Genomic DNA, 19,449 nt, shown 5'->3' with positions numbered 1-19,449 from the left:
GTTGTTCTAGAGAAGTGAGTTTGTCCAATTTATTTAAAAGGCCGCTAATTTATTGGTTTTTGTCTGCTGTGGATAATGCTTCACTCCACCAGAATTTTCTGCTAGGCTCAAGGATCTTTGGGGCCTGTGGGCAAACTGCATTTGCACATCCCTGAGCAGTTCTTCTTTATTCATGAGTAATGGGTCCAACATAATGCATCCTCTGGTCAACTCATCAATCACCTGGATCAAGAAATTCTCTTATGACATTCTGCAGAAAACTGGGTTGCTTGCACACAGACATATTGCCCTTCCAGCAAACATCAGAATGATTAAAGTCCCCCATGAGTACTATGGCCTGCAATCACAGGGTTTCTGCCATCTGTCTAAAGAAGGCTTCATCTACTTCATCTCTTTGAGCAGGCAGTCTGTAGCAGATGCCTACCGTGATGTCTTGTATTGGTCTGTCCTCTTATCCACAAGCTCTTGACTATTTGTGACCTGTTCCAAAGCAAAGCTCCATCTACCTGAGCTGATATTTCGCTAATCCACCTGCGTGCTTTCCTGGCCTGGCATTTCTAAAGGGCCTATATCCTTCTGTTGCAGCATTCAAGTCATGTGAGCTATCCCTTTACATCCTGATGAATGCACTTTGAGGAATACTCATTTGAAAGAAGAATCTACTCAATGGCAGCCTTGGCTAAGGTTTCCCATAAACATATTCCTAGCTGAGCAGCCTTCCTCGAGAGGGTCCTGTTGAGATTTAAATGTGCAGCCTTTTAGATTGTACCTGCTGTCTCACACAAATCCTTAATTATCTGTTTACACGACACAAACTTTTGTTGAGAAACAAAGCTAGGGAACACGACAGCATGGAGGTATTTTTCCTTTCCCCAGCTTCTGAACTGTAGAACTAAAAGATCCAGGCATGCAAATAGATTAAAGACTCGACTAAACCTGTGGATATGAATTAATTTCCTTCTTGTTAAGTCTTCATTTAAATCTGAATGTGGGTTCTCATTTGTTTTAGTGTTTGTCTATATCCTCCCTTCTCCATCCCCCTGCTTTCCTCCCTGCCACACACACTTTTATATAGCATATAAAATTCATACACATATTTCAGGATTTGATTGTCAGCATCAAGTGCTCAGAATATCAAAGGGTCACCTTTGTCAGTAAGCAAAGGATGAGCATTTGCTTTCAAGCGCATCCATCAGGGAGTAGTCAGAAGCTGTTACTTGCTGAAGCAGCCTGATGTTTTATTCAACTATATCCCAGTAAAAACATTTCTGGATATTAGGCCATGGGGGTTTTTTTGGTTTGGTTTGTTTTTTTCCTGGTTCGTCTTTGAGATACTTTCTCCCCTACCCCCACAGGAGAATAGAGGTTTTCACCGAATTAGAAATGTACTTGTTCATATACCTTAATGAAGGTGCTATATTTGCCTACCATATAATTTTTGAAATTTTGAGAGCCATTTTTGAAAATTCATGAGTCCAAAGAAAACATTTTCTCAGTGATGAAATTGATAATTTTGAGCACTGATAAAAAGTAAGCAACTGTCACTGAGTAAATTCTCCACGAAATCACAGGCAATCAAAGCTGGGCATATAATACAGACTGATTTCACTAACTATAGACATCACATAATTTAGAGATTAAGGGTCATATACTAAACCAAGTTATTAATTATTGAAGTGCATGTTTGTTGAATGTACTCTTTTCTGAAAAAAATATTTTATCCTAATCTCAGTAGAAAACCTGCTGTCATCTACCACTATGTGAGTTCCCTTTTTGTTTGAGTAATGCAGTACAGGACAGAAGTCTCATTATAGTCAGTTGAAGACCTTCAAATTAACTGAAAAGTATTTAGATCAAACCCACAAAAGTATTCTGCCATAAAATGGCTCGGTACACAAAAAGACTCATATGATTTTGGGGTTTTTTCCCTGTGTAATTTTTAAAAGATGAGATATATATATCTGGGCCTTTTGGCTCAATAAGTATCTTTTCTTGAAAAAAAGGAAAATAGGACATAGTTTATGTATTAATTAGTAAGCTTAAAGAGTGGAGGTACATTAACTATGCTGTAAGTACCTTTTCCTGTGCAGATACCTGTATTTTACATAAACAAGGATATCAGGATATTTGAACTATTTTGCTCTGACTTGGAAAAAAGCTATAATGAAAGTTGGTGGTTTTCAATTGTATGCACAATTCTCATTGAAAAATAGGGGGTTTGGAGAGAGATTTCCCAGGGAGGCATGCATCCCTTTAGGGACTCACTGTATTCCCATTGAAAATCATTACAAGTTAGGCACTTAATTTTCCTTAACCCCACAGCTCACCTAATAGAAATGAAAGCACATATATTCAATTTCGCTTTACCACAAAGTCTTAAGATACCTTGAAATGTTATTTGAGCTAATATAGCCAGCCCCGGAGTGCAGAAACTCCCCTCTCTACCCCATCCCTTAGCTAACTTGTGGTGACAGTAACTTTCAGTTGGTGGATAATAACAAACACCTGAGAGCAATTAGATTTTCCAGCACTGCAGCTAGATTAGGAATAGGCCATCCCCCACCCTCTAAATGCAGCAGGCTGGGGCAAAGCCACAGTATTGCTAGCCTTGACTCCAGTTAAATAATCCTCAGTCTTTCCGCAAACTAACGCAGAACAAATTACACCCAAGGCTCTCAAATCATGTTATAATCATTACATACAGAACTGGACATTGTTAACAACTCACATTTTACTGCAGGGAGAATGTGGAAGCGTCAAGTACTGATCTAAGATGAGACAGGAAGACTGTGACAGAGACAATACAGGTTTTTTTAAACTGCCTTGGCCTTCCTTAAGAGAACAACCAGAGCTCCATGCTTTTGTGGGGGTAATTGCAGAAGTCTGTACAATGCTCTTTTAACATCATTACCGTTTAGCTGGAGAGGTCTCTCTAATCTTTCAGACAAACGCATAATGAAACCCAACTGCTGTAAGTAAAACTGGGAAAATTCAGTTTACAACCAAGGGTTTTTATTTTTTTTTTGAGAGGTGAGTTATTATTCAGAGGCAGAATTGTTTTGAGTGCCTTAGAGTCTAAAAGGAAGATTGGCTATCTTTCTTACCGTTATACAGTAGTTCAAAGAAAAGCAAGAAGCTTGATAAAAGAACATGAAATTCAAGGGCCCATACATATAGAGATCAGACTTGACACCACAGTCTCTTGTGCCTTATAAATTAAAGACCTGTTTGTCTTTGTAAAGGCAAAATTTGTAAATTCCTGCTATAATTATGCTTAGAGATAATAGGAAGAGGAACAAATAAAACTGCATTACCACAGAAGAGCTGAGCAGCACTCAGCTTGGGAGAACATGGAGACACCTTTATCTAGTTTGTAGCTTAAATATTCATTAAGATCTGATAACAAGTTGTCCCTAGAGAGAAGGGACAACAGAATAAGGGACCTTTCTAGTTTGAGGTACTGCAGTGCAGGACAAAAGCTCTTGTGCCGTTGTCCCTGTTTAATCACAGTGAAGAGCAGCAGCAACTGGGGAACCCAAGAGGGAAAAGAGTAGATAGGCCCTAGGCAATGTTGAAAGGATTGACATTTTCCAATTGATTTTTCGCAAAGCTGATTAGCTGTGGTTGCATGTTTGCACTTCAGGTTAGAAAACCTGTTTGTGATTTTGAAGGATGTGTAATAAAGGTGTGAGTCACCAGAGTATGGGTGTTTATTCTTAGCTTTGTAAGTTTAAAATAAAACAATAGGTTCCCGACTACTGTTTGGGCAGCCTATTCCATGAACCAAGGATCACAACATCAGACAAACTGTTGGCCCTGTCTATCTCAGGCCATGCAGCCTCACATATAGCCCTCACAGAAAGAGAATGAAAGGAGCCTTCCAGCTGCCTGGAGGGTCCAAAGTGAGAGTGCTTTGCCTCTTGTCCCCGGTCAAACAACAAATTTGTATTCCAGGGCTCTTTATACTCTATTTCTTACTCTTTTTTTTTTTTCACTCCAGCACCCTTTACTTTTATTATAGTGCCTTTTCTGTGTTTTGTTTGTTTGTTTTGAAATCAGATGCCACCATCTTTTATTCTCAGTTTGCCTTTTGAGTACCTGGTTGCTTCTGAATCTTGAAATGTTCTTAGTCCTTTTTGGTCCATTCATTTCCTGAAGTTGTTCAGCAGCACAAAGCTGTTTTGTAGCTTCTCTTAGTGTCATTCATTTACAGGGAATAGATTGGCACTCCTACTTTTGAGAGTGAATGAGAAAGATCACTAATGTTTTGATGCTCTCAAGAAACAGATAGCATCACCCTGGTGGGTTTTTTTCTGGGTGTTTTTTTATTCCTCCTGTAGTTCTTGATATCAGGACAATCTTTTTTGTAGAAGATACTGCTGTTACTGAACACTTCTATCTGACATCTAGCTTTTTTCCCCATTTGCAGTGGGTGAAATTTTAGCTTTTTTTTTTTTTTTTTTAATCTCATGGAATTTTTTTGGTAAAAACCTCAGGGTTAGAGCTAAGAAGCAGTACTTAGGCTAAAGGAGACCCTTAGGGGGCATTATTGTTTTACCCTTTCCCTGGTATACTCTGAGGTGGTTACCTTAATAAAACATTTCATTTGCATTTTAATAGCCCAAGTATTGGATCCCTGTATCCTTTACAATTTTTTTTTTTTTTACTGAGTTTTTCTTCTAGGATACCTGATTCCATGCAATCAGGGCTGATGCTGATAAGGTTTCCTTAAAAAAAGTAGCTTGCCATTATGAACTTTATATAAAAATATAGTCTGTTATGTATTATTGTATTAATGGGATCCCACAGCTGAATGAGCCATGGTTTAAAGAATTTCAGGTTCTGCTATACAACTTCTTATAAACAAAACCCAGAAAATAAGCACAATGCAAATAGGACACAGCTTATTTTCCAATAGCTCCAAAGAAACCAACACCCCAAAATGCAGAAATCTCATATAGCCTCAGTAACCTTCAGTGGTCTATTTCATTAATTTACTACAGATTTAATGTTTGCATGCTAGATTTCAGTAGCAAATCTTAACCTTTATTGCTGACCAGAACATCACACAGGAAGAAAAGTATGCTCTTCAAAATGGAAGGAATAGAAACAGGATAAAAATGCAATGTTCTTGAAATAGGAGTTATTAAAAAAAAATCCAACACATAATGAATGGTCATAAATTAGAAACAGCAAAAGAAGGACAAAAAATTTGAGTGTTTTAGTCATGGGATGATAGGAAAAAGGTAGTTTGATATGGCAATGAAAATGGCAAATGTTTGTACCATTTCTAATAGAAAGGAAAATATCAACATTATTGTTCAAAGACCTGTGTCTATTCATACAGAAGGCAGGCCAACTGAAATGCAGCAATTACAGAAAAATGACTAGTATCATCAGCTCTTCATATCTGGCCTGTTCTTCACTAGCTCTTTTTGGAATCCACTTGACTTGAAAACGAGAGACTGGGGTTGTAAACAGGATTCCAGCTGAGGACTCAGAAGTGCCTATTTTGCAAGCAAGGACTGTATATAGGCTGGTAGCCTAGCAAAGAAAAATAATGAGAGCATATGGGATTATTATGTATAAATGTTGGATGAGGGAGAATGTATCTATGTGGGAAGAGGTTCTTAAAACAGAAAAACAATGTTGGCACAAGAAATGCACATCTAATCTGGAAAACAAGACTCACTCTAATCACCAGAGCAGTGATTTCTTCAAATAGGAACCGTGTACCTGTTGCGCCTTTTTCTTCACTAGGCATAGCGGGAAGCAAGCAAATTAAAACTGCATTAAAAAACTGAAACACTCAGGAATCAGTCACACTGAGCCATATTCAGGTTTACTGTATTAACTATAGTATAGTAACTATACTTACTATAGTAAACTTGTCACTTTCTATAGTTAACTAATTTAAGTATTCTATAAACTGTGACATCTGTAAGTTCAAGAAAGTGATGAACAATGAAGACTGCCGATTGCTTAGGACAGCAGATTTTGGGTTAGTGATGAGATACAAAAAGTGCCTGTTGTAGCAGTCTAACAACACTTCCTGTGTGGAAGTGCTGTTTCTGACAGCTGTACATCTGGAATCGTGGTGCTGTGATCTGGTAAAGCTGGGTCTGTTTGCATTTCTTTTTTAATTTTGTCAAATATTTTTTTGTTGTTTTATCTTCTTTGAAAATGACAGTGCTTGAATCTTACTTCAAACTCTGGCTGTCCAGCTCTTTTGAGGATGTAGAGTATAAATCTTCATATGATCTTCAAAATACTTTATATAAGAATGGAAAGAAATCACCTCTTCTAGTTTCTCTAAACACCAAGAAAAGTTGGAAGCACTGTAGCATCTTTCTCCCATTGTCTTCCAACTTCTTTTTTAGCATTTATCCTCCCATTTTTAACAGAAATTTAAGCTACATTTTTGAAATAGTGGTCCCTAGGTGTAGCCTAAGTCTTGACATAACCTTCCAGATATCTGGCCTGAGCATATAACTAGCTTCAGCACTCTAGCCTCTCTCTCTCTCTCCATTGGCCACCTCTAAATAATTTTTAAATCCATGAACTGCTTTCAATTAAATTTTATAGAGGAATAAAGGTGTCAAAACCATTAATTTCATATACAGTTTGGAAGAACAGTAGTTGCTTAAGGCAAATAAACCTACATTGTGCCTTGACTGTTTGGTCAGTTGGCTGTTCCACAAACACACATATAAGCCACCACCAACTACAGCCCGTGCTGTCTCTTCTCCGGCCAGTATTTAGGTAACACAAGAAGTAGCAGCATTTTGCAGTCAAGAGGTTTTGAGGACACGGGCTGGAGCAGGAAGTATAAAATACCATGCAGTGGAGTAAATGATATGAGGGAGAGCAGGATGCTTTGCCTTAGGGTGAGTCAGATAGAGAGGTTATGTGGACCATGAAAGGAACCAGACCTTAGCATAATTGAGGCCATAAGAACATGGCACACACATCCATAGGAAATCTGTCATTTCTGGTGATGCTGGATCTTGCTGTGGATCTTGTGGAATATCTTTTTAGAAGAAAGGATCTTTTATGGCTTGAAATAAATGATTTGTGTAGGTATTTGCCCTGATGATACATGATATAGTATGTGTACATGTAGGTGTATGGAACACATATATAGTGTTTGGGGGGCGTTTTTTGTGCATTAGGAAGAAGTCTATACTTAAACTTCTGCAAAATATACGTAAATACTTGTTATCTAATGTGCAAAACCAATGCCATTTTCCTCAACACGGAGGCACCAAGTGGAGCAAAAACTTTGGCAGTGATTATTTGATGATATTAATGGTGCTGATTAGGATATTAACTGAAGAGGTTGGTTGATGCTATAGGGATACAGAGCACCAGAAGAGAAACGGAAGAGTGCAAGTTGTTATTATTCTGAAATAGAAACTGTGTGCAATATTATAGTATTAGCAGTTTCATTTTAAGTGCTTTAGTTTTTCTGAATGCTGTAGCATTGCACTGTGTAACCTCAAGCAATACATGTGGTTGAGTTTGTTAACGACTAGACAGGGCTCTGCTGTTTGGATCTATTCAGTTTGGAGCAAAATCATGTGCTATGAATACTGCCAAGAGCAAACCCATAATTCTCTTTATTAGCTACCTACCAACTGCCTACTTACTATTTTAATAATTGGTCTCTATTTCATTATTGTGTTAGGGGGCAAAAATGTGACCACAGCAACCCCAGAATAGCAAGTTTGTCTTATAAATACAAACAAATAATAGGACACAACAGGCAGCTTATTTCTGGATAATTGTAGGTTGATGGTTCAGTGTGTACATCCCAAGGTTTATTGACTTTGATCTTTGCAGAGGTTCGGTAACGACTCTGAAATTCACCAAGTAGGGTGTTATATTCACAACAGGAAACAGAACTTGGTCTGCAGGGTAGATGGAAAACCATCTCACCCACTGAATTGCCAGGTATCATAACCAGCAATATGACATTAGTGGGAGCTAAACTGCAATTTACAGCCATATTGCATAACCTAAAGCCACTTCATAAATGAGACTAACTATGCTGTTTAAATCAGTGTTATAGAGTGAGGTAGAGGAGGGATGTTATTTCATTCTGGAGAATATTCAGAGCCTGCAATTTCAATTTTTTTGAATTTAATTACCACAGCTATAAAAGTACATTTTCAGTACAACCTTGTTACAAATATGCGTGCTAGAAAGCCGCTTCTCTCTAATGTATTCCATTCAAACACACAAAAAAGTTAGCGCTTAGCCTTAACCTATTAAAATATATGGGATCTCACTTTCATTATACAGTTTTGGTCCTGCTGTTTCATGCAGTTTCATATCAAAATTAATTTAGCATGGTTAGAAAAGGGCCCTGAGGCCCCGCCAGCCCTGACTGTCCCTGCCCAGGCCCAGGCCCCCCCCCCCCGCCCACGGCCAGGACCCCACGGCAGCCCCCAGGGCCGTCAGCCCCAGCCACACCACAGCAGGGCCGCTCTCCGGCTCCCCACAGCCCTGTCCTGCCCGGCCATGGGCCCTGCCAAGCCAGGCCCCGCCACGGGCCCACCTCCTGCCCAGCCTCGGCCCGTTCCCCTCCCCAGGGCTGTGCCCGATGCCCGGGGCTGGGGCTGCCCCGGTGCCCCCCCCCCGGCTGCCCCGCTCCCGGCTGGGGCGGTGGGACAGGTCCTGGCTGCCAGGCCCTGCCATGACCCACCCGGGGGAGCCGCCATCCCTCACCTCTTTCAAACACACTAACGCTGCTTCTTTTGTAAGTGCTGCCGACATTTTGGAGTATAGCTCATGAATTTATGATATCAGAGATGGGCAATAATGAATTGTACAACTTAATGCAAATCGGATCTGCTGTTTTCATGCCGTTTCAGTTTATAGCCTTATTGCAAAAGCACATGAAACATGCCCTTAAATTCTTCCCACATACGTAGCTGAAGTAATTCCTGTTTGTGTAGCATGGGTCCAACTCAATTTTTAAAACCCTGGTAAATTTTCCTGGAGTGTTGCTTTAAAGTGAAGCAATACTGTCTATTGGAGAGGAACAAAAATGCTGTAAATACATTCACTCAGGGGAAGAAAGAAAAAAAAAAAGCTCACGGTGCAAATACTTTAAGCACAGCTTTCACTTGCCCTTTCCTTTTCGTCATGCTGAAGACACCCGATTGCCACCACCCTTGGAGCTTTCAGAGGGCTCTGCCAGAAGCGCTGCAGAGAAGGAGATTACTCCAGATTGTAGCTACTTTGAAAAAAACCCCTCTCCTTTTAAAGTAATTGTGTATGTGACAACAAGCAGAATGTCAAATACAGGCAGCTAACGCTGCAGTCCTGTATGCACTTTAAATGCCTTTTCCTGGAGGCCTGAAGCCTTCCCTGTTTTCAGGACACCGTATTTGAATCTTTTGGGCCAGGACATTTGGGGGGGGGGGGGCACAGGGAAGAAAGAACGGCTGGACAGTTTTTATCTGACTGTAGGTCATTAAAAGCGAACCAGATGGTTCACTTAACAGTGGTATTAAAGTAAAATGAGTAAAAGTATGCCTAGGGCATAGTAAAATGTTTAATTTGTCTTTCATCCTCAGCCTTAGCCAGTGATTGATGGACGATTTCACAAAAGTGTCCAGATTAGATTCTGAATGAATCAATTTACTATAATATTAATACAGTGCAATTGCTGATGCATTTACTTTTTATTGCATAGACTTACTTCTTCACAATTTTGCTTACCTTTGAGGTATGGCTCAGTTCAGTCACCAGTTGAAATGAATGCCTTTGAGTAACACTGAGTTCCTAAGGAAATAAAAAAAATCTACCTTTAAGTGGAGCCCTAAAAACCTGTGGCTGAATTAACTTTGTATTGAGGAATGGTAATATGATACAGCCCAGCTGACATGAGCACTCTGTCCCAAGACATTTTATTCTATCCCATGACTATCTGCCATGGTCCATTTATCTGTCCCATGACCAACTTTATGCAGAGGATAATGGACACTCTTTTGCAACACAGGTTAGCAGAGTGAAGCTATAATATCTTTTATTGGCTAGGATCAGTCCTCCCAAAAGCATCTGCAGTATAATTTATAGGAGTATCTCATCACAGCAAACTTCCTTTGCAATGAGGTGTCTGGGTAGTGAAAAGTAACTTCAACTTAAAAGGAAAGAGAGGTGTTGTTATTACTACTCATTTCATCCTCATAACTTAACAACGGTGTTAAGTTTTATATACAAAACCACCAACTGTATTTCTAAGTGCATCTCACCTCCAGGCCCTTCTTTTTAGCCTCAACTTGCACATTTATTTCTCCTTTAATTTTATTCCCAATTTATTTTTTTTTTAACTTGGTTACAGCAGCAATTTCCCTCTTCATATAGGTCACACAGGCAAAATATTGCTTTCAAGATAAACTGACACTTAAGAAAAAATAAAACAGATGATTGCCTTTGCCTGAATAAAACTTTTCTACCAAGCAAACGGTCAAGGACAGATAAAGTAATCTAAAATAATAAATCGTTTTTTCAGATGTTTTCCTCACAAGTGAATGTTACAAATTTATCATCTATGAGAAACTTTTCTGGAGATCTGTTTGTTTTATCTAATATATAAAACCAAAACGGTTTTCTGAAAAGAAGGGAACAAAATCCAAACTGTTTTGGCCCAGCTATTAAGTGGTTGATGCTAGGGTTGTGGTATAGGCCTAGGGAACATTTATTTTCAAAAGTTAGTGCTTTTGCTGAAGGGCTAGAGATTGATCTTTTGATGATCACTTCATTCTCAATATTGATGAGTCATTACACTGAGGTATACTTTGTCTTGATATCCAAAGTCGCAGTCGATCTTACATAGGTGGGTTAATTGTGGAGAAGGAGTGGAAATTTCATAAACTATGGACTTGGAAAAATCACACAAGTTTCCATTTTTAGCTCTTTAGGTGGTCTGGAAAAGAATATGATGGCAGACAATTCCCAGAGGTTCCAACACCTTTTCTAGCTTGACCTTTTTTGCTACCTTGTTCATTGAAACTAGTTTTAATTAAAATGATGATAAAAATGAGTTTGGGATTTCAGCCTGTAATAAGTCTCACAACAGCACTATTCCATGATTCTTATGAATTAATGATGGTCTGTTACTGAGGGCTGGTTTTATCCCAATATGATACAGACAAAGTTAAAGAGACTTTCAAGGCAAACAAAAGTTGAATTTTTGATGTGAAACAATCATAAAAAATACACAATTTTAAAGACAAAATTCTTCCCATGCCTTTCTTGTTTCAGGTTGCCTTTGAGGAAAATTACACTCAAATGTCCTATTGAAATTACTTTCCGCAGTAGACTTCTAGTCTGACTTCTTAACAGGCAGGTCTAACAGATATCAATCAGAGGCTGAGGTTTTATCTAGTAAATCATATAATTCCTCCAGGCCCTATGGCTGAGTGTATTGGCCAACCGAATGGGACTCAGGAGACCTAAACTCTATTCCAGCTTCCAAGACTAGCCTTCTGAGAAACTTCAAGATTCTATGCTTTGTTTTCCAGAAAACAGAGCAAATGGTATTGACTGCTTTTGTGAAGGGTTTTGAAATCTGTTTATGAAAAATGTTGCATACAAGCTATTGATTGGTACTTGTCGTGGTTTAACCCCAGCCAGCAACTAAGCACCACGCAGCCACTCGCTCACTTCCCTCCCCACCCAGTGGGATGGGGGAGAGAATCGGGAAAAGAAGTAAAACTCATGGGTTGAGATAAGAATGGTTTAATAGAACAGAAAAGAAGAAACTAATAATGATAATGATAACACTAATAAAATGACAACAGTAATAATGAAAGGACTGGAATATTCGAGTGATGCACAGTGCAATTGCTCACCACCCACCAATCGACGCCCAGTTAGTCCCCCAACCGTGATCCCTTCACCCCCACTCCCCCCAGTTTCTATACTAGATGTGACATCACATGGTATGGAATACCCCGTTGGCCAGTTTGGGTCAGCTGTCCTGGCTGTGTCCCCTCCCAACTTCTTGTGCCCCTCCAGCCTTCTTGTTGGCTGGGCATCAGAAGCTGAAAAATCCTTGACTTTTGACTAAACATTACTTAGCAACAACTGAAAACATCAGTGTTATCAACGTTTTTCTCATACCTAGCTCAAAAACATAGCACTGTACCAGCTACTAGGAAGACAATTAACTCTATCCCAGCTGAAACCAGGAGAGTACTCCTATTATCAAGAGGAACAGCTCTGTGCAAAATTACATGGAATGCCCATTTTCTCCCTGAAGGAGAAACTTAAGAAGAGTGCCTCAGCACGTCTGCTAACGATTAACTGTGCTACAGTTCTGATATTTTGTGTTATTGGACACTTTTTGTATGTGTGGTGACAAAGAGTTTTGCCCTTAAAGGCAGACTTAGTGTATGGAACATGCTTTCTGTAGGGACCATAGGCATAAGCACAAGCTGTGGAGCACTGTGCCACCAAGTGGATAGTCAGTAGGCTGCCGGCACAGTACTGATCTGGGCAGAAAGTTGGAAGAAGCCTAAAACATTGACCATATGGTCATGCTGGAGGCTGCCCTTCCAGCATGGTAGGGGCATAGCCAGGCATTGGTAAAGTCTATGTGAAAACTTTCTGTGTTCTTTCAACCCAGAAATCTTTCTCTTCTACAAAGCATGCCATCCAACAATGCTAAGTACTTTGCCACATAGTCAACTAGGTGGTTTTTTTCTAACTTGTATGCAGGAAAAGAGAAGCAAAGAACTGGTTGAGAAAGTCCAGCGCTCCTGACTCATAAACATGTCTTTTCTATGAAATCAACAGTTTCCAGGAATCTGCTACCTAATTGATTTTTTTTTCCCCATGAATTTCACCACCTATGCCCCAACCTTAGAAATAATTTTAATGTTTCATTTTTTTATTTTCTATTTTCTCTAATGTAACAACAAAACAAATTGTAGTTGATTAGCCTTGATTTTAAGGCCAGGGGGATAAATAAGCCTTTATCAAAGGAGCAGCCATGAGAGTATGATTTAATCAGTCATACCTTGCGTGTGTGCTAAGCAGCTTTTCAAAAGACGTGGAAATCTCCTGGGAAAAAAAAGCTGATGATTTGGGCAGCTCATGCTTTGTATGCTAATTACCATCATTCTCTTATTTCCCCTGCCCCCACCATGTTTCAGCTTTGTCCGGGTCCCTTTGGATAAGGCAGCCGATCTCTTCACTACCAGTGCTCTAATAGTCTAGTATGCCTGCCTGATTCTGCTCTTAATTTACCACATCTGTGAATGCATGTATTTATCTGCTGTTCATGTATGTATTTAGTATGTTGTTACGTTGTGCACTGTGTGGTATATTACATAATGTCCGTGGGGCCTAAGAGCAGAGCACCCCAGAATATAAACTTAAGAAGTGGTTGGCCTGGCCACTTTTTAATTCTTTGCTTACTGCAGTTCCCAAATCCAATGTTTTTCCAGTGTAGGATCTCACTGTCCTACATATTCCTAGGATTCCACCCAATCCACTAGCATTTAGACCTGATTGATGTACACTTAGCTTGGGAAAGTGATCTGCAGCTTCCGTTCATCATTTCCCTCAGGCAATTTCTTATAATACTGCAGACTGTTTCAATTCCGACATCAAGACACAACTCTATCAATTCACTGCTTCTACTGTGGTAGCATCTCATTTCCCAAAAGCAGTGTACAGCCTTTTGGCTGGGTATTAATAATAGTAAAGCATGTATCAAGGTATCAGTTAAAGTATCTAGAATTGTGTCCCAATTATTTATTTTCCTTTCTTTCTTTTATTCCCATTTCACCACCAGCTGCATTCAGACCAGGATAAAGGAGATGGATCACTTAAGTACATCCTTTCTGGAGATGGAGCAGGAGACCTCTTCATTATCAATGAAAACACTGGTGACATCCAGGCCACAAAGAGACTAGACAGAGAAGAAAAGCCTGTATACATACTCCGTGCCCAGGCTATAAACAGAAGGACTGGAAGACCAGTGGAACCAGAATCTGAGTTCATCATTAAGATCCATGATATCAATGACAATGAGCCAATGTTTACAAAGGACGTTTACAATGCCAGCATTCCCGAAATGTCAGATGTTGGTAGGTGCTAACTATAATTGATTTCAGTGACTGGTCTGGGTTCTTTCTGTGGAGCTAATGAAGGGCCCAAAGTTTACAGGCACTGAAAACAGGCATCCGCTGTTTGAGTCTGGAGTAAAAGCACCTCAGCCATTTAAAAAAAAACAAAACAGTCTAACTCCAGGAAGATAGTGACAACAGTTTGCTGGAATCAGAGGTGCCAGCTGAGTGAAACCCACTCCCTCTGTTGTACCACAAAAAATGCAAGTGAATACAATCTATTTTAGTTCACAGTGAAAGTGAGCTGAGCTAAGCTGTGTTACATGACACTTGTAAAGAGTTTAATACGCTTTGTTAACATGATTTAGTAGCAGTATAATAATATGGTAATCCATGGTCACCTAAGCATGTCCATACCACCCCTAGATCTGTTCAGCAACACTTCTTTAGTTCAGGAAGGTAAAAAAAATGGAAAAGGGCAGGTGCAGAAGTGGTTGTACACACTTCAGAAGCGAAAACTGTCACCCGAGTCAACTCATCACTGATTCCGAGATATGCCATTAACTTCCTATGACCTTTGTTGCTCTTTTCATGCAAAAGAAAAGAGCTCCTAAGTCTACTGAAGTCCATTGAAATCTTTCTATTGATTTAAAATGTATCAAGCTGTAAGAATCAATCAATAAAAGAAAATAAAATAACTTGCTTGAAATATGATTTTAAGATTGGATCTTTTCCAGAGAAGTTGACAGGTTTTGATTCTTTGTCTCTGATTCTTACGGAGGTCATTTGGATTTCTTTGTCAGAACGCGATGGATGGTTGAACTGCAAGAAGCACGTTTCTAATCCGAAATAGTATCCAGGGAGAGGAGCATTAATTAATCATAATCAAGAATGAGATTAAAATAAAGCTCAAGCAATATGAAAATAAAGACTTTGGGGCATACTCTCTCTTCTCATTCATGGGACTTCTCACATGGATGAAACCTCATCTGGTGAAGAGAGAACCTAATATTCACATTTTAATATGTGAAGTGAATACTTTATTCACAAATCTGTTTTAAATGCCAAAAACTAAGCTAATTTTTTATGTTTGTTAACACTTTGCCTGTGATTCAACACCATTTCTTTCTCTAGAAGACACATGAAAAAACACATTTACAATCCTATGTCAAACACCTTACAAGCATGAGTAAATTTGCAAAAGTATATTCTTGACCTAGATTCAAACTCTGAATGCCTTCAATATCTGCAGAAGGGTGCACTTCTGGTTTCTTCATAAGAAATATGATGAAGGTTCTACATATCCAATCAGTAACTGTGTATTTTAATGAACTGAGAATAACCCAACTCTTATTTTGGTTTTGTATCTATGTCCTTTATGAACAGAGAAACGTCTACAAAATAAGAATATCTCTAACTTCTTCCCACAAGTTTGACCTGAACATTAACTATGCTTTTTCTACATCATAAACTGTCTTGGCCATGAAAAAAACCTGTGGATTTTTATTTTCTTTAATTTATCATTGCAGGTACCTTTGTTGTGCAAGTCACCGCAACTGATGCCGATGATCCTACATATGGGAACAGTGCTAAAGTTGTCTACAGTATTCTCCAGGGACAACCATATTTCTCCGTCGAATCTGAGACAGGTCAGGGGACCTTATCTGTCATTCTGTGACAATGTCTGTAATTCAAAATGACATGCTAAGCCAAGCTAGGACATATTAGACAAAAACTTCAAAGAGATTACATCTTCCTCAGTGCAAAATCTGACAAACTTAATAGGGCGATACATCTGTAAACATGACACCTACATTATTTTAATCTTACCAGCAAAGTCTAATAAATACAATTAATACTGGATGTGAACCAGTTTTCAATCATTTTTAATAAGCAGTGGGTACAGAGACTGCCATGGATGCTTAAATTAAACCAAATAGGTTGGCTTTTAGATGAAAATGAGAAACAGGTGGGTGTGGAAAAGAGTGCTTAATCCTCATAGATCTTCATAACGGCTAAATTAAGACTGAGGGTTTGTTCGGGTGGTTTTTATTTCCTCCTTCTGCTTCTTCAAAACTTGTTTAAAGTAATTATAATTTCTGTACATCTGCAACATATCACTTTAATGCTAATTTTATGAAAGAAATCTTAATTAAGAATAATGATAGAAGAGGTAAAATTGGCTGTTGCGTTACACTAGAAGATCACAAATAGAATCCCAAACTTCTGAGCTCTGTTTTTGGAAGGCATTTAAATTATATACAGTGACTGGAATTTTTTATGGTCTGAGTAACAGACAGCTTTGGAACCTGTGCATGTAAAACATAGAATTCTGGCTGACTGAATCTGCTGTACCATTGACTATCTGACTACATAGATAGTCTCTTCCCAAGATCTATAACAAAATTCTCCAACAAGAAACAAAGGATCTCAAGAAACTCCTTAAATAGGAACATTCACTGTGATAGGTTGCTGGAAACCAGAGAAATTGGTTCTCCTCAGCATCCTTACAGGAAGGAATGGATTATCCCAGACAATTAGTCAGGTTTTAGCATTGTTTCTTAAATAAATCTTAGAAACTCAGGCAGGGAAAAGGAGGGAGAGATTAGATGTCTCAAAGAAGAACCTGAGGTGAAAAAATGTACTTAATTCTGAAAAGTGAGAGCCAAGATCAAAGGGAGCTTCCCTTCAAGCATAAGGTATTAGAAAATACAAGCAAGGATTTTTGCACTGATGCACTCATTCTGACTGGGACAGTACACTATGTGCTCTTCTATCTGGCATTATAATAAGGATGATGTAGCTGGGAGTTCACCAGTAATAATCTTTTAGCAAGAGGGTTGTGTGGGGCGCAGAGGGGAAGCAAGGTAAACCACAGGTTTGATCTTCCTGCCATGGAAATCAATTGCAAAACTCCTAGACTGAAATAAGTGTCTGTCGAAGCTGCTGTGAATTTTGCCATGGATTTCAGTACTTGAATTTCACCCCTTATGCCTACAAAGGAGTCAGTTCTTAGCCTTAAAAGACCCAGTGAGAATGCAAACATTTTACTTCATGGTAAAACTGAATGATTGAATTTCAATAGGAGTTGGCCTCATAACTGATATTTGTGCCTTTGAAGAAGGAAGTGACTGGCAAAATCATTTAAATCAATGTGTAAATAGAAATATAAATACTTGGGCATGCTTGGATGCTCATAATTTTCTTAATTAATTTCTCTTCTCCCACTTAATGTTGTTGTACTGCCTCTTTAATGATGTCTCGCTGAAGTTAACTGGTTTTTTTTTCACCATGTCTGTCAAAATAAAAATATTGACAGAACAGGAGAGAAAAGATGGAGCACATTATAATGAACAAAGACCCTCTTTCCAGTTCAGTGAGAGATTTTAGCATGGAACTGCAAGGGGGTAAATAGTTATGTAAAATAACACTGTTACAAATAGGTAGAAAGAACATCTTTCTGGGGATGCCACTAATACTGTGTCTGTCACATAGGCAGCAGCCTGAGATATGATATGACAAGTCTGTAATTTAATGTGCCATCTCATAACAGTAAATATTTGTATTGGGCAAAGTTTACTTATTGCACAGCGATTGTTTTGTTCTTTAGGCTGTGGGGTTATTTTTAATAAGAATTTCCATCAAAGTCAGTACCTTACTTGTGAATTCCCCCCTCTTTAATTTTCATGTTTTCAGGCATTATTAAAACTGCTTTGCTAAACATGGACCGTGAAAACAGGGAGCAATACCAAGTGGTCATCCAGGCTAAGGACATGGGAGGCCAGATGGGCGGATTATCAGGAACCACCACCGTGAACATCACACTGACTGACGTAAACGACAATCCACCTCGCTTCCCCCAGAGTATGGAACATTTACATTCTATGTCTTTACATTAAAATGGACAAAAATTGTTTGTTTTTTTTTTTTCACCTGAGATATTGTTTCTTCTGTTGTGCACTTACTATCAGACTTCCTTTAAGAAAGAAAAAAAGAACACACAAGCAAGCAATAGCATCATGCTAAGGTTAATTGCAATAACTGGGAATCATATCTTTAGTATTTTTACTGCAGTTGCAGTAGATAATCTGAGAGGTGAATTAATGTACAGAAACATTATTTTTCCTACCCATTAAATACCTTTGATGTAATCTATAGTTCTTGATCAATATTATTTCTATTAGACCTTGTGGTTGACTGAGTTTTAAGATATCTGTTCTAATCTAACATATCTAAGTTTTGAAACATTTATTTCAATACATAAAATGATCCCAAGAGCAATTCTATCAAAATTAATACTTACACCCAGGAAGCATGGGTGCCATGCCTCAATGGATTTTCCTATATTCTTTGCATACTGAAACAAAAGCACATACATAAATATACCAGACATTGCTGCCTATTTTCCTTCCCCTGCCTCAGATCATTTGGTAGGTATCTGTGTGATATTTAAGGGAATCGGTTGAGCCAGAAAGTAATTTCTATTAATGACCATTCATGACCATAAATGATTCAAAGTGGATCAGCTTTCATCCACTTCTCTTTCCCTCTCTTTCCTTCCTTCTCTCTTTCTTTCTTTTTCTTCCTTCATTCTCTCTTTTTCTTTTTTGCTTTGTCTAACCACTGCTCTGTGTGTGATGTGTGTGTATCACAGTGTCAGTGTGTGTCAAAGTCAAGAGCAGCTGTTAGAGAAAATAATTGCAGATACTATCAGACAAATCAGCAAGATTTGGCGGTTAAGTCACTGGGAAAGTTATTGGAAGCAACTTGTCATTTAAGTTCAAAGTCTGTTCTTAGCTGTGGGCAAAGCATTTCCATTTAAATTAGAGCAACTTAAGAGAAAATATAGAACTCTGCCTCCAATGAGTTAATTATACATCTCTGGACATAAGCGTCTTCAATATAAAAGCCAAAGATACAGCTTCATAATGCCAACATTCCCCAAGTAGAGTTTTTTTAGAGGAGAATTCAATGTAGCACCTTATTAATAGGCATTTGCGCTGCACTTGGCTTTAGTGTTACTAAGCTGCATTGGCCTCCGGAAGTTCTTAATATTCATCTTTTGGCCTCAAGACATTTTTCATATACAATTTTGATATGGCCAACAGACACCCTGGTAATGTCTAGAAGGGGACATATGTTGCTAAAGATACATGTATGTAGGAAAAAAAAAATCGTCCATCCTTCATACTAGAAAATAGATAGAAAAATTATTTACTTTTATCCACATGAAAGTAAGGCAGAAGCTGAAGGCTGTTGCCCTACAAGGCCTGAAGACATAGCGACTTGCTAACTCATCTGTGCATGCCCAGCATGGACAGCGGGATGAGAGATGGTGTCCAAAGTACCATGAGACCGATTG

General features: G+C 38.7%; 1 protein-coding gene across 1 annotated transcript in view; it reads left to right on the top strand.

Moving 5' to 3' along the window:
* Positions 1 to 19,449, top strand: part of CDH6 (cadherin 6) — a 106,987-nt gene that overhangs the window by 63,804 nt on the left and 23,734 nt on the right. The window contains exons 3-5 of the mRNA XM_052781010.1: positions 13,814 to 14,108; positions 15,617 to 15,736; positions 17,784 to 17,951. Of these exons, the coding sequence (XP_052636970.1) occupies positions 13,814 to 14,108; positions 15,617 to 15,736; positions 17,784 to 17,951 (583 nt within the window). The remainder of the gene's footprint in view (positions 1 to 13,813; positions 14,109 to 15,616; positions 15,737 to 17,783; positions 17,952 to 19,449) is intronic.

Source organism: Harpia harpyja, chromosome 1 (assembly GCF_026419915.1).
Source record: "Harpia harpyja isolate bHarHar1 chromosome 1, bHarHar1 primary haplotype, whole genome shotgun sequence".
Taxonomy (NCBI): domain Eukaryota; kingdom Metazoa; phylum Chordata; class Aves; order Accipitriformes; family Accipitridae; genus Harpia; species Harpia harpyja.
The sequence above is the reverse complement of the archived record's forward strand: the minus strand, read 5'-3'. Positions and strand labels throughout refer to the sequence as shown.